At 41.9% G+C, this 12,723-nt stretch overlaps 1 protein-coding gene across 2 annotated transcripts in view; it reads right to left on the bottom strand.

Moving 5' to 3' along the window:
- Positions 1-12,723, bottom strand: part of LOC138742398 (fatty acid CoA ligase Acsl3-like) — a 71,951-nt gene that overhangs the window by 42,717 nt on the left and 16,511 nt on the right. The window contains exon 3 of one of the 2 annotated variants that reach the window (XM_069896717.1): positions 11,772-11,876. The exons of the other annotated variant lie outside the window; for it this stretch is intronic. Within the exon in view, the coding sequence (XP_069752818.1) occupies positions 11,772-11,876 (105 nt within the window). The remainder of the gene's footprint in view (positions 1-11,771; positions 11,877-12,723) is intronic. 2 annotated transcript variants of the gene reach the window in all.

Genomic DNA, 12,723 nt, shown 5'->3' with positions numbered 1-12,723 from the left:
TTTTTAACTTTTTTTCATGCAACACAAAACGATTGGATTTTGCTCCATTAAATTTCACAATGAATTAACAAAAACTAATTAGTATGTTAATGCTATTTTATCAAACCATAAATAATTTATAGTGGCCTGAAACTGAATTAGTGATTATGTCATAAGATCAAGACTCATCGAGCCAGTGTTGGTTGAACACTGGAAAGTCAGAGGTTTGGCAAAAAAAAAGTAAACAATCCAGCAATGGGCACATTATAGTCAAAAAAAGAGGGCAGCAATAAAGTTATCACTTCATCATATTTAACATGAAAAGTAAATCAGGAATATACGCAATCATTGAAATATCAATATCAAAATGAACATTTATACCTCAAGTAAAAATTAGGTTTATAACAATACAATGTCATTTTTGTTCCCAGCGCAAACGTGAAGGCTCATTTATTTCAAGCTCAGTCAGCACAAAACTCTCATTACCCCGGAACTTGAAAGGGTTTGTACACGATTTAAATATCTGTAAAGGCTAAGCCGACAATGTGGTCTAATTTTCAAGATTAGTTCTTGATTCTTGACTGAAAGTATTGTTCATATGTGGGTAAGCTACATTACCAAAAAGATTATCAAAAGCATTCCATATACTTTTTTAGTGTTTGTAGCTCTAAGCTACTAGAAATAGATTAGCAAGCAACAAACCAAAATTCAGATTCAGTATCAAGTTAGCACCAGGAGGGACCCTTTGATTTACAAATTGATGTGATGTTATATACAAAATATAATTAAACAAGACAGGCTATCTTTTACATTGTTCATTAGAACCAGGCAAAGAACCTACTGCAAATTTGCTGATGACAAAGTTTCTCATTCAGGCATTGTGGTTCGGGATCTCTGACAGATAACATCTTCATTTATTGCTCCCACAAATCAAACAATAGTTCAGTGTGCGTAAATATTTTCACATTTTCTTTCAGAAAATGGCAGAAAATGCATGACAAGTTCTAGAGGAAGTTGGAAGAACACTTCCTACTAACTCGTATGTAACATGATGTTCAAGACACAATCAACAGCAAAAACATTCAATTAGGTTATTTGTTTCTGAAAATAATTCTTTCAAAATTCCAATTTCAGTGTAATTGTATAAAAGCTATATTGGACTTAATGAGTTGAAACATTCAAACCAACAACAATATGACACATTGGTAATTAGGACTCGTTTGATTTTTAAAAAGCAAAAATGCATAATAATGTACTAACACCTCATTTATTGTTTGCATAAACACTCGATAGTAAAGATCTTTATTTGTCATGGCACAGAAGATTGATGAACTACAGCTCTCTGCGGTTATCTTAAAAGGTAGCTGTAGACCTAACAAGTTATGGTTTATCCACAAAGTTAAATTAAGTCAAGAGGAATTGTTCAAAATAGAAGTCTGAAAATCCAGATGCCAGAAATTAGGACCACCCAAGAATCTGGACTTTTCGAAAACTTTAATAATTTAGCATGCATAAGTGCCACAGATGCACAGCAGCAACAAGAACAACTCTTGGAAATTTATTTGTACATTGTATTTTTATTTTACAATGTTAATTTTTAAATACAATTTCAAGCATTGTCCACTTATTTTTGTAGTGAAAAAAACTGCAATTTTAAGTGTTGACTTTATTATCCTTAAATGAAGGATTTAAATGATAAATGAAGCATGCTGTATTTGCTAATGAATAACCCATAAGCATTTATTGTAACGAACAAATCATGAAATTTGTTTTTTTGCGGCAGTATCACAGATGTACATTCATTTTATACCATCTTACTACATTACTGTAAGGAATGATGATGATAATAAACAATGACCATAATAAACAATGGTAGTGCATGAAAATTAAGAGGGCCTTTGGGTTCATGAACTATTGATTATTCAGGAATCTGATAGCAGCAGGGAAGAGGCTGTTAAGTGCTCACCTTTAGGCTCCTGCACCTTTTTCCCCCAATGGTAGCAAATTGAAGAGGGTGTGACCTGGATGGTGAGGATAGAGGCTGCTTTTTAAAGACACCTCCTCACGTAGATGTCCTCAATGGTGTGAAGTCTGGTGCCTGTGATGTCGCAGGTTGTATTCTTGTCCTGAGAGTTGGCACCTCCATTCCAAGCTCAGAATACTCTCCATAGTACACTTGAGGAAGTTTACAAAAGTCTCCAGTGACATGCTGAATCTCCTCAGACGCCTAACAAAGTGTAGCTGCTGGCGAGCCTTCTTTGTGATTGGATCAATATGATAGCTCCAGGACAGATCCTTGGAAATGTTGACATCCAGAAATAAGAAGATCTTGACCCTCTCAACTACTGAGCCCTTGATGTGGACTGGGTTGTGTTCCCCGACTTCCTCCTGGAGACCACAATCATTTTTGCTTTGCTGATGCTGAGCACAAATTCAATGGGTTGATTTAACTCCTTCTTGTACGCTTCCTCATTGCCATTTGTGATTCAGCCAACAATTGTGGTGTCGTTGGCAAACTTGTAGATGGCATTGGAATTGTGCCTGGCCACACAGTCATGGATGTACAGCAAGAAGAGCAGTGTGCAGAGCATGCATCCTTGAGTTGCGCCTATGTTGATAATCAATGAGGAGGAGACGTTGTTTCCAATTCGTACTGACTGTGGTCTTCCGATGAGAAAATCAAGGATCCAGTTGCGGGGGTGGGGGGTGGAGGAAGGTTCAGAGGCCTAGAGTTTGTAACTTCTCGACCAGCACTGAGGGAATAATGGTACCAAAGGCCGAGCCGTAGTCAATACTGCATGTATGAATGATTGTTTTCGAGGTGGTCCAGAGCTGAATGGAGGGCCAGGGATATTGCATCTGCTGTGGAGTGATTGTGATGATAGACAAACTGTAATGGGTTGAGATCTTTGCTTAGGTATGTGTTAATTCTGGTTGTTAACCAACCAACTAGCCAGTGTGTTTATGGACATTTTCAGCGTCTCAAAGCATTTCATCACTGTCGAAGTGATGGTAGTCATTAAGTCAGCTCACACTACTCTTCTTGGGTACTGGGATGATTGATGCCCTTTTGAAGCAGGTTGGAACCTCTGACTGTTGTAATGAGACGCTAAAAATGTCCATAAACACACTGGCTAGTTGGTTGGTGCAAGTTTTCAGTACTCTGCCAGGTGCTCTGTCCGGGCCTGTCGTCCTTTTGAATGATGTTCTGACATCACCCTCAGAAACAGATTCATATTGGTGGTAGTTTGTCAGACACTGCTTCAGGTTGGCCTGATTGAAGCCCTCCTACAATGATCGGGAAGGCATCTCAGGATGTGCTGTCTATCACAGTGCTCAGTCCCTCCGGTGCCCACCTGACATTGGCCTGGGGTGGATTGTACACTGCGACCAGAATGATAGTGTTGAACTCCCTTGGCAGGTAGAATGGGCGGCACTTGATCGCCAGATGTTCCAGATTGGGGGCGCAGAACTGGGACATGACCATGATGAATTGACGATGACACAAACTCCAGCTCCCCTGGTTTTTCCAGATGCCGCTCTTTGGTCAGGGCATGGAAGGTGTAACCCTTGTGCTGCAGCGCTGTGTCTGGAATGTCTGTGTTTAGCCAAGTCTCTGTGAAGCACATCACACAGCACTCCCTGATGACGCTCTAATTTTGTAGTTCGGCTTGGAGTTCATCCAGTTTGTTCTCCAAGAACTGTACATTGGCTAGTAGGATGGTAGGTGCGGAAGCCTCAGATCCTGGCGTTTCAATCTGACCTGCAGCCTTTTCTGTCCCCACATGGTCAGGTCTTCTTTACCTGGCCCGTGAGTCCCTTGTTGATAGTTGTATTGTCTGAGCCCCTTTAAATCCTTCTTGCTGCCTGATCGCTGAGGTTTTAAAACTCCAGTGGTACTGTAATGCTAACTATATGAGTAGTTTAAAACTTCCACATTGCGACATTGTCTGTTTAAAGTTCAAAGTTCCCGCGCAGTTGTAGTTGTAACTATGTGGGTAGTTTAAAGTTCGCATGTTGCCTCTGCAGTGCCTGGATAAGCAGTTTAAAGCTCCCACTCTTTAGTAACAGTACTTGCCTCTACCGCAACTGCCAATTCCTGGGTCTTCTAGTGATCTTAGGAAATTCATGCTGTCAGGTAAGTTTATTTTTGGGTGTCTCATGTTTTGGTAGATTTTTGAGAGTTCTGAGTGGGGATATTTGATTATTTCTGTTAGTTCATCTCTTATTTATTCCTACTCAAATTTGAATTTTAAAAGTACTCCCCGAGAAACCAAACAAAAAAAAAAATCAGAAAAACCTGACCAACCCAATCCCCGAGCTGTCCAGAAATAAGGATCCACTGTATAAAAACTCACATAGAACAGAACAAAACACCTGGCTAAATACAGCAAGTACCTATGCCAAATACAGAAAAAACATACATTAATGTTTCATGGATTAACTAAAATTGATACATAACATAGTTTCAGAAATATTTGGAATATTCTAATAAGTTGAGATAGAACTCACTTTCCCTGTCACTAGGATCTTGACTTCTTCCTATGCTGTCCCATCTGAAAAATTCTATGACATGGTCAGAAGAGTGGTAAAAGAAATACCTGTCCAGTGGGACAGGAAACCTAATGATTTTATCCTCTTCTGCTAAATGCAATTTTCTTGCTAAAGAATATCTAATTCTCTCTTAGACACACACACACACATAAAATTACAAAACATATTACATCCTAGACCACACATGTCAAACTCTGGCCCGCGGGCCAAATTTGGCCCGCGATATAATTATATTTGGCCCGCAAGATCATATCAAAAATGTATTAGAGGTGGCCCGCTGGCCGCCGCGCCAGTATAGAGCATGCACAGTAACCGCTGTGTCCCAGGGTGAGAGAGAGAAATCCTGGTCCTTGAAAAGTAGTGGTGGGTGGTTTTATAAACATGCTGTCGTGTCCCCCCGCCCACCCCCCCCACCGCAGCGCGGCCTGGCCGGTGTCAGGGGAAGCCAAGGCCGCTTCCCAGCGCCCGGAACCCCAGTGGCACAGCGTTTCTTGGAGCTGCAGATGGAGTCGGGACGCCAGAGGGAAGATTGGGGCGCCCCGCTGGGCGATGGGGGCGCCGGCCGCCGCCGCCCTGCACCTTCCCACCGGACCAGCGACGGGTGCCCGGAGAACACGTGGAGAGCGAGGCTGGTCGGGCAGGTAGGGTGGAACCCCCCGCCAATCTCGGGAGTGGCGTGGGCTGGATCGGGATTAGCCGCGCTCACCTCTCCTCCACCGCTGACCGGGATCCCAGTGCGGTCCTGAGCGCGGAGACTGCCCTGGAAAGGTCCTGGGACACCTGCACGGAAAGAAGAGCAGGGTCCGTAGAACATTACAGATCAGAAACTGGCCCTTCGGCCCTTTGACTCTACCTCGTGAAAACCTAACACTGGAGAAACTCAGCGGGTTAAACCGTAGCCTTTATCCAGCAGAGAGGTACCTGACAATGTTTGGCCCTTGATCCCCCTCATCAATGTATGAGCGAAAGTCTGTGGTTCTCGTAAAAACACCAGAAGGGAGAAACTCAGCAGGTCAAAGGGGGTCCGGGAGAAACTCAGCAGGTCAAAGGGGGATCTGGGAGAAACTCAGCAGGTCAAAGGGAGATCCGGGAAAAACTCAGCAGGTCAAAGGGGGGTCCGAGAGAAACTCAGCAGGTCAAGGGGGAGGGGTCTGGGAAAAACTCAGAAGGTCAAGAGGAGGGGGTCCGGGAGAAACTCAGCAGGTCAAGGGGGGTCCGGGAGAAACTCAGCAGGTCAAGGGAGGTCCGGGAGAAACTCAGCAGGTCAAGGGGGGTCCGGGAGAAACTCAGGAGGTCAAGGGGGGTCCTGCAGAAACTCAGGGGGGGCCTGACGCCAGGACCGTTGCCCACTCCCCCTCCCTGCCGCAGGCCGACCCGCGACTCACGGTGACGGGGCCGCTGATCCGCCGAGATGCCACCCTGCAGCGAGAGCCAATGCCCCCGCACTGTCGTTGTCCAACCCAATCGCCCGCAAACCCCGCCCTCCCGCACACAGGCCTGAGTAAGGATTATGAACTTTAATCTCAGGATAAAACGATCTTCCAATAGTTTCATGTCACAGTGATAAATATATTCCTGGTTAAAAATGGTCCTGCACCTGGATACAAACTCATTAGGTATAAAACTTGAAAAGTGTGTAAATCAAAGGATATCTGTACCAATGGAAAAAGGGCATGGCAAATAGCCCTGCTAGAGTTCATGCCCACAATCAGTCACCCATTTGATTGTTTCAGGAATCATGTTATTCTCCCACATTCTCAATAGCCCTCAGATTTTACTATTCGACAGCACACTAGCAACATTTGACAAATCCTCTATAGAGAAATATTATTTATTGAATATTTTATTTCTCATTTGTTAATGCTTCTGGAAAGAGTTTATCCAAAACTATTATTAAACATTTATTTTAATAAGAAAAAGTTTAACATTACATATGTTGAAAGAAGAGAAAACATGCAGATATTGTTGAAAATTTTCAATAAATATTTAGTTCGGACCTCGACTTAGTCCAAGTTTTTAATTTTGGCCCTCCGTGAATTTGAGTTTGACACCCCTGTCCTAGACTAATATCAGAACTAGAATTACTTCAGAAGACAAACCCTTTAAAAGAAGCCATAATTCAGATGCTTATCAGCAAATACAGCACCTCATGGTCGTATGAAATGCAAGAGAAACAAATTTTATCAACCAGTACACTGCAAATTTACAATATTAATGTTAAGCCAAAGTATTTGAGACTTGATTTTTATTAATTACTTTTATAAAAAGACTTGCAACTAGAGATTATCATGAACTATGGACCAATAAAACATCTTGAGCTCTAAAAATTGTTAAAACATCAATAAAGTAAGTCAGAAATTGAAAGAAAATGTTTCTGATACAATTCTACACATTGGTGAAACAGTTGCACTACCCACTTTGCCCAGACAGTTTAACAAATGATTACAAAACAGCAGAGAAAGAAGTAATAGCCCTGGAGCTTAACTTTATGACCCAACCCAAACTTATACAAATTGGATCAGGTACATTGTCACTAAGATATTAAGAGTTTTAGCTGGATCAGGAAGCAATGTGTTAGCCCGGATGAGAACTCTATTCAGACTAAGATGATTTATTTAATATTACTACTATGTGTTTTCAATCCTTTAATCAATATTTGGTGTTTCATCACCAAACAAATCATCAGTAGTGGGACTCAGCTCGAGTTCAAATTGATTGCAGAAAGACTATTTTAATTTTTAGACCCAGAATAAGCATGTGCCCTTGTAAGGAGGAATTGTAGAACAGTGCAAACCAACAAGTCTATTGGTAAAAATAGGACAATAAATTATTTCTCCCAAAAATACATTTTATATACAACTCCATTTTGAAAAATGAATCTTTGTTCAGAATAAGTTGTAATTAAAAAGAATCACTTGCATTTGCAATTATTTTGTATTTATGAAATAATATTAACATTCATCAATGCAACTAAAAATTCAAATACTTGCTACAGTTACATGATCCTTTATCTGGACATTTAAAATCTGGAAAGCTCCAAAATCCGGCAACTGGGGAGAGAGATGGCAGTGTGAGTCGGGCGGGCGAGGGACCGGCAGCGTGAGTCGGGCGGGCGACGGGGAGGAGACCGGCAGCGTGACTGGAAGGGGGTGAGAGTGGATACAGCATCAGAAATTCGGGTGGGCTTAAATCTGGCTTTCCGAAATCTGGAAAAATCCGAATTCAGAACACACTGTCCCCAAGGGATCCAGTTAAAGGATTGTGTACCTGTATAAAGTATTAAGTCATCAAAATAATTTTAAAACAATATTTCTCTTCTGTTACATTAGGTAACAAGTGGCCTCAATTTAGTCATTCTTCAATTCACTATGAACATTATGGGAAGGCAACTAATGTGTTTGGGAATGGAGTCAAAGCAGTGCACCAGACTGCCTTAGTCACATTAATAACCAGCAATTAAATAAATTTATACAATCAGAAGCAATGCTACAATGAAAAATGCAGACTCTGAAAGGGAAAGCAGAAATATGTTTCACAAGATTTTAAAACAAAAGTTACTATCAAAAGGATAAATGAATACTTACACCTTAACAAAAAGAAAAAAAAATGTCTCAAGTACATTTCCACAGAATTATACTTTTGTGGATGATCCAGAGTTGTTCAGCCATTTGCTAAGTCAGCCAAGATGCTAAAATTGGCTAACTTGCCTTTTGAAAGGAACAAACAGAAAAAAGCTACTTGGAATCAAATAGCTCAACTGAAATGCTTCCAGCTAAATAGTTTATTCCAACTTTTGTCTTCAGATTTGAATGTTGCAATAAAGAAAAGTTACAAAAAGAGACAGCAGTGGGGGGCGGGGGGAGGGGGATGGGAAACTAATTTTAGATCCTCCACAAATTTGATGAGATAAAGTATTTTTCTGTAGTGTTAAAAATTTCTTAATTTCTTCCATTAAAGTTAATAGCATAAATGTATTATGTAACAAATTTTATGCTTCATTGTCTGCTGCTAAATATCTTCATGGACAAAGCTTGTGTATCATACCACTAACCCATACCACAGAATCACTAACATCCTTCTTTAATTTGAACATGCCATTCCATGCATGGACATTATGGGAGAAGGGCAGACCTCATCCTAATATTTATCTAAAAGGGAAGTTATAGGCACCAGTATACCTGGTATACACAAATTTCCACATCAACAATATTAAGGGTATGCATATTAGATGCCCCTGTTGTGTCTGCTCGAGGAGACTGCCCACTTCCTGTGAGGGGCACGCTGGCCTTATGAAGTGACATCAGTGCTTTGCGGCATCACTCCCCGTCCAGCAGCATGCAACACAGAAGTGGCACTGTCCCCCGGGCAACACATGTCGCCAACTGCAGGCTTCTCCTCAGAAGGGAAGGTGGGCCTGCACCATCTTGTGTCGGATGACTAGGGCGGCGATTCGGCCCATCTAACAGTGCGGTCACTCAGCCCGCTACATCACCACCCCCCACCCCCACCAGAATCACTGCCACCCTTTAAGCAAGTTACCATACTGTCTTTGGGCAGGAAGCCTCTGTGTCTGACCTGGAGATCCGAGATGGGATGGTCTGAGTCTAGATGCACTGCCTTGAGGAGGTCACTGGTAAACTTCTCCAGCCACCCATCGACATCCAAGGTGAAAACAACACCATCGTGCTGTAAAACCTTGAATGGGACTTCGTAGGGGAATTGTAGGCGTGTCCCTTGCTGTCCTCTCCGAACGAAAACAAATTCAGTGGACTACAGCTTTGCCACGATGTGCCAGGGTGGGGAGCCATGTCGGGAAGGTGGCGGAGATTTATGTTTAGCCATTTTGCTGGAGCACGTCTAGAGCACTGGGTTGTGGGCCGGGGGGGTTGAAGTGAAAGTCCCCTGGGATGGTAAGCGGAGAGCTGTACAGCACCTCGTCTGACGACGTTGGTAGGTCGTCTTTTGGTGCTCCCATGGGAGTTCGTCCATCCAATTAGGGCCTTGTAGTCGAGCTTTCAGGGCTGCTTTCAGGTGGCGGTGGAAACGTTCCCCGAGGCAGTTTGTCTGAGGATAGTAGGGAATGGTGTGATGTAATTGGCTGCCGCAGAACTTGGATAGGTTGGCACAGAGCGAGGATGTGAACTGGGCCCTTTGATCCAAGGTGATGTGGGTCAGGACTCCAAAGCGTGTGACCCAAGTGGACAGAAAGCTCTGGTGCAAGACTCGGTCTCGCACGTGGGCAAGGGTATTGCTTCCGGCCAATGGGTAAAACTGTCGATTACTGTGAATAAATACTGGATACCCTGGCTCATGGAGAGTGGGCTGACAATGTCCATGTGCACATGGCCAAAACAGCACTGAGCCAGGTCAAAACTCTGGACTGGGGCCTTGGTGTGTCTGTGCATTGGCAGTCCAAACAGGTTTTAGCCTACAGGGTTACATGGCGGCGGAGGCCGTGCCACACAAACTTGTCAGACAGCAGGCAGACCGTAGACCTTATGGAAAGATGTGACAGACTGTGTATTTAGTTGAACACCCGCCTTCACCAGGTCACGGGTAGGATGGGTCTGTGGAAACCAGTAGACATGTCGTTCAGTAGAGTCGAACTCCCCAGTGAAGAACAGAAATCACTCTTTTGTCCAAGTGCAGGTGGGGGGGGGGGGGCGGGCCTGAACTGGTGGCGTAGATTGGTTGCACCTGTATTGAGCTCTGTTGCGGGGTATGGAAGACTGTCTGTTACCTTGACTACCAGGCATAAGGCACCGAAATCCAAGTCAAATATTGCCAAGGAAACATGCATCAGTAACTTGGAGAGGAACAAGGCCTCCACTAAGGCCACCATTTCATGCATGAGCTCAGATGGGTTCCTATCGTCAAGGCCTTGCATATTCAGGATGAGGATGGTATCAAAGTGAATATTTTTCCTAAGGCAATAGTGGAAAGTTATCTTCAGCTTAATGAATTTTCACAAAGGGAAGGGTTCATTAGGATCGCAACTCTTGTTAACAAGGGGAGACAAGTATTGCCAAAAATCAGCCGATCGATAGATAAAAATCTTTGGGTGAAACTCTCTGATCACCATATAAAAAAAGCATGACTGAAAATGTCAATGCCAATTTAATTCAAAAGCAACCTTCCATATTTACCGGAGAACAAGACGATTTTTGTATAAATAAGACAACCCCCTGAATTTCCATCTACAATACAGGTTTTGAACTATACTCGCTGTTCAAGTCTGTCACTTACTGCTGACCAGTGGAATGATGCTGCTGGGCACATTTAAAACACTAATTTACAATATTTTAAAAGCAAATTACCCAGTAATGTTTTAAATTTTATTAGCATTTTTTTTTAAAAATAAACCATCATCAGCTCCTTTCACTGGCAGTTTAAATTATGTACAGAGCCGACGGCAGTCAGACCCTGCGGGGGAGCCCTGAGACTTCGCTGTTAAGGTTCGTCTTGTATACTTGACTTATAAGATGACCACTGATTTGGGGGTGACATTTTTAACATTGAGGACCATCTTATACGCCGACATACCATGATAATTTAACAGCAGCTTACAGTTAATTTACACTTTTAACACAACAGAAAAATACCTAAAACATGATGCAGAGAAGCAAACAACAAAAAAAAACAAAAAGTTACATTAGGGTTGTTTAAAAGCCACAGAGATGGTAATTTTGCAGAGGTTTTAAAGGGATATTGGAAAGATTTTAGGGAATGCCAAAGTACATTCCAGGATGGCTCAAATAATAGGGGTACTGTGGTAAAGAGAATATGAAAAGAGAGCAGGTAGAAAGGTCAGTTCTATCACTGAAGGAGGATAAAGAGATATTGCACTGGATGTATTAAAATATGGGCATGAAACTTTAAATGTATATTCTGATCAGGATGCAATGTTGATCAAGAAATGGAATCTATTAAGGTAAGGACACAAATTTGGATGACTACTTGATGGGAGGCTGACCAAGAAATGGGAAATAAATAATTGTAGTGAGACTGGAAGTAACAAAAGGTGATCACTGCTGGTAGAAGTAGGGAATTTACAGATGGAGGCAATATTTATCAATAGAGATAATGAGATTTAGCTGGAAGTTAAAAAGAATGCATAGATTTTGAGGCAGATTATTCAGGAAGGGGTAGAATTAGCAAACATTCCAAGGAGGTTGTGCTGGACCAAAATTTGCTAGTTACAGTATTACCTACCTTTAATTTACACAAAGATGACTTACTTCCAGACTGGATATTGGACAAGTAGTCTGGCCAGGGATCTGAGTGTGATCAGTTATAAACAGGGAAGTGGATCCCATCTCAGTTAAATTCATTTTGTCGAAAGCCTTCATAGAAATAAAGAAAAACCTATAAAATTTATGGAAGCATTCAAGTGGTGGTGCACGTGCAAGAAAAGGTTAATTTCAGAATATCTCTAATGGTTAAATCAAATCTTAAGAAAAGCAATAGTAATATAATTGATCAAAACAGGAAAGTGTTGGATAAAGAGGATGTCTGACTTTGTTAAAGACTACAAAGAAACAAGGTGATAATATATCTCAGCATGTCATACAACACCTGATTTTTCAAAATTAGTTGGGATTCATTTCAATACCAGGAACAGAAGCAGAATTCATATGGATTTGCTGACCACATGGACACATGCAAGAGAAGACCATATTGAAGCAGAAAATTGGAAATAGACTGATTAGTTACAAGGCAGATAGAACAAGATTACATTACTTAAGCAGATGGTGACAAGCGAGGTACCTACTGAGAAGATAGAATGAAAGCACAAGTTAATAAAGGGAGTAAGATGTTTTCAAGATCACATCAAAATTGCAAAGAGTCTCATGGGCAAAGAAACGTGAGAAGAGCATGACAAGAAGCAAGACACTAGATTAATCAAAGGTGCTCATGAGGACAATTGAAGTGGACAGATGTTATTGGTAATATCAGTTTAACCTCTTTTCCCAAAATTCAGACAAGACAGAACCATAGAACATTACAGCACAAAAACAGCCCCCTTCTAGTCTGTGCCGAACAATTTTATTTTTGCCCAGTCCCACTGATCTACACTCAGTCCACAGCCCTCCATACATCTCCCATCCATGTTCCTGTCCAAATTCTTCTTAAATGTTAAAATTCAGCCCACATTCACCACTTCAGCTGGAAGCTCATTCCACACTTCCA

This window comes from Narcine bancroftii, chromosome 9 (genome assembly GCF_036971445.1).
Source record: "Narcine bancroftii isolate sNarBan1 chromosome 9, sNarBan1.hap1, whole genome shotgun sequence".
Lineage (NCBI taxonomy): Eukaryota > Metazoa > Chordata > Chondrichthyes > Torpediniformes > Narcinidae > Narcine > Narcine bancroftii.
Note: the sequence above shows the minus strand (reverse complement) of the source record. Positions and strands in the feature narration are given on the sequence as shown.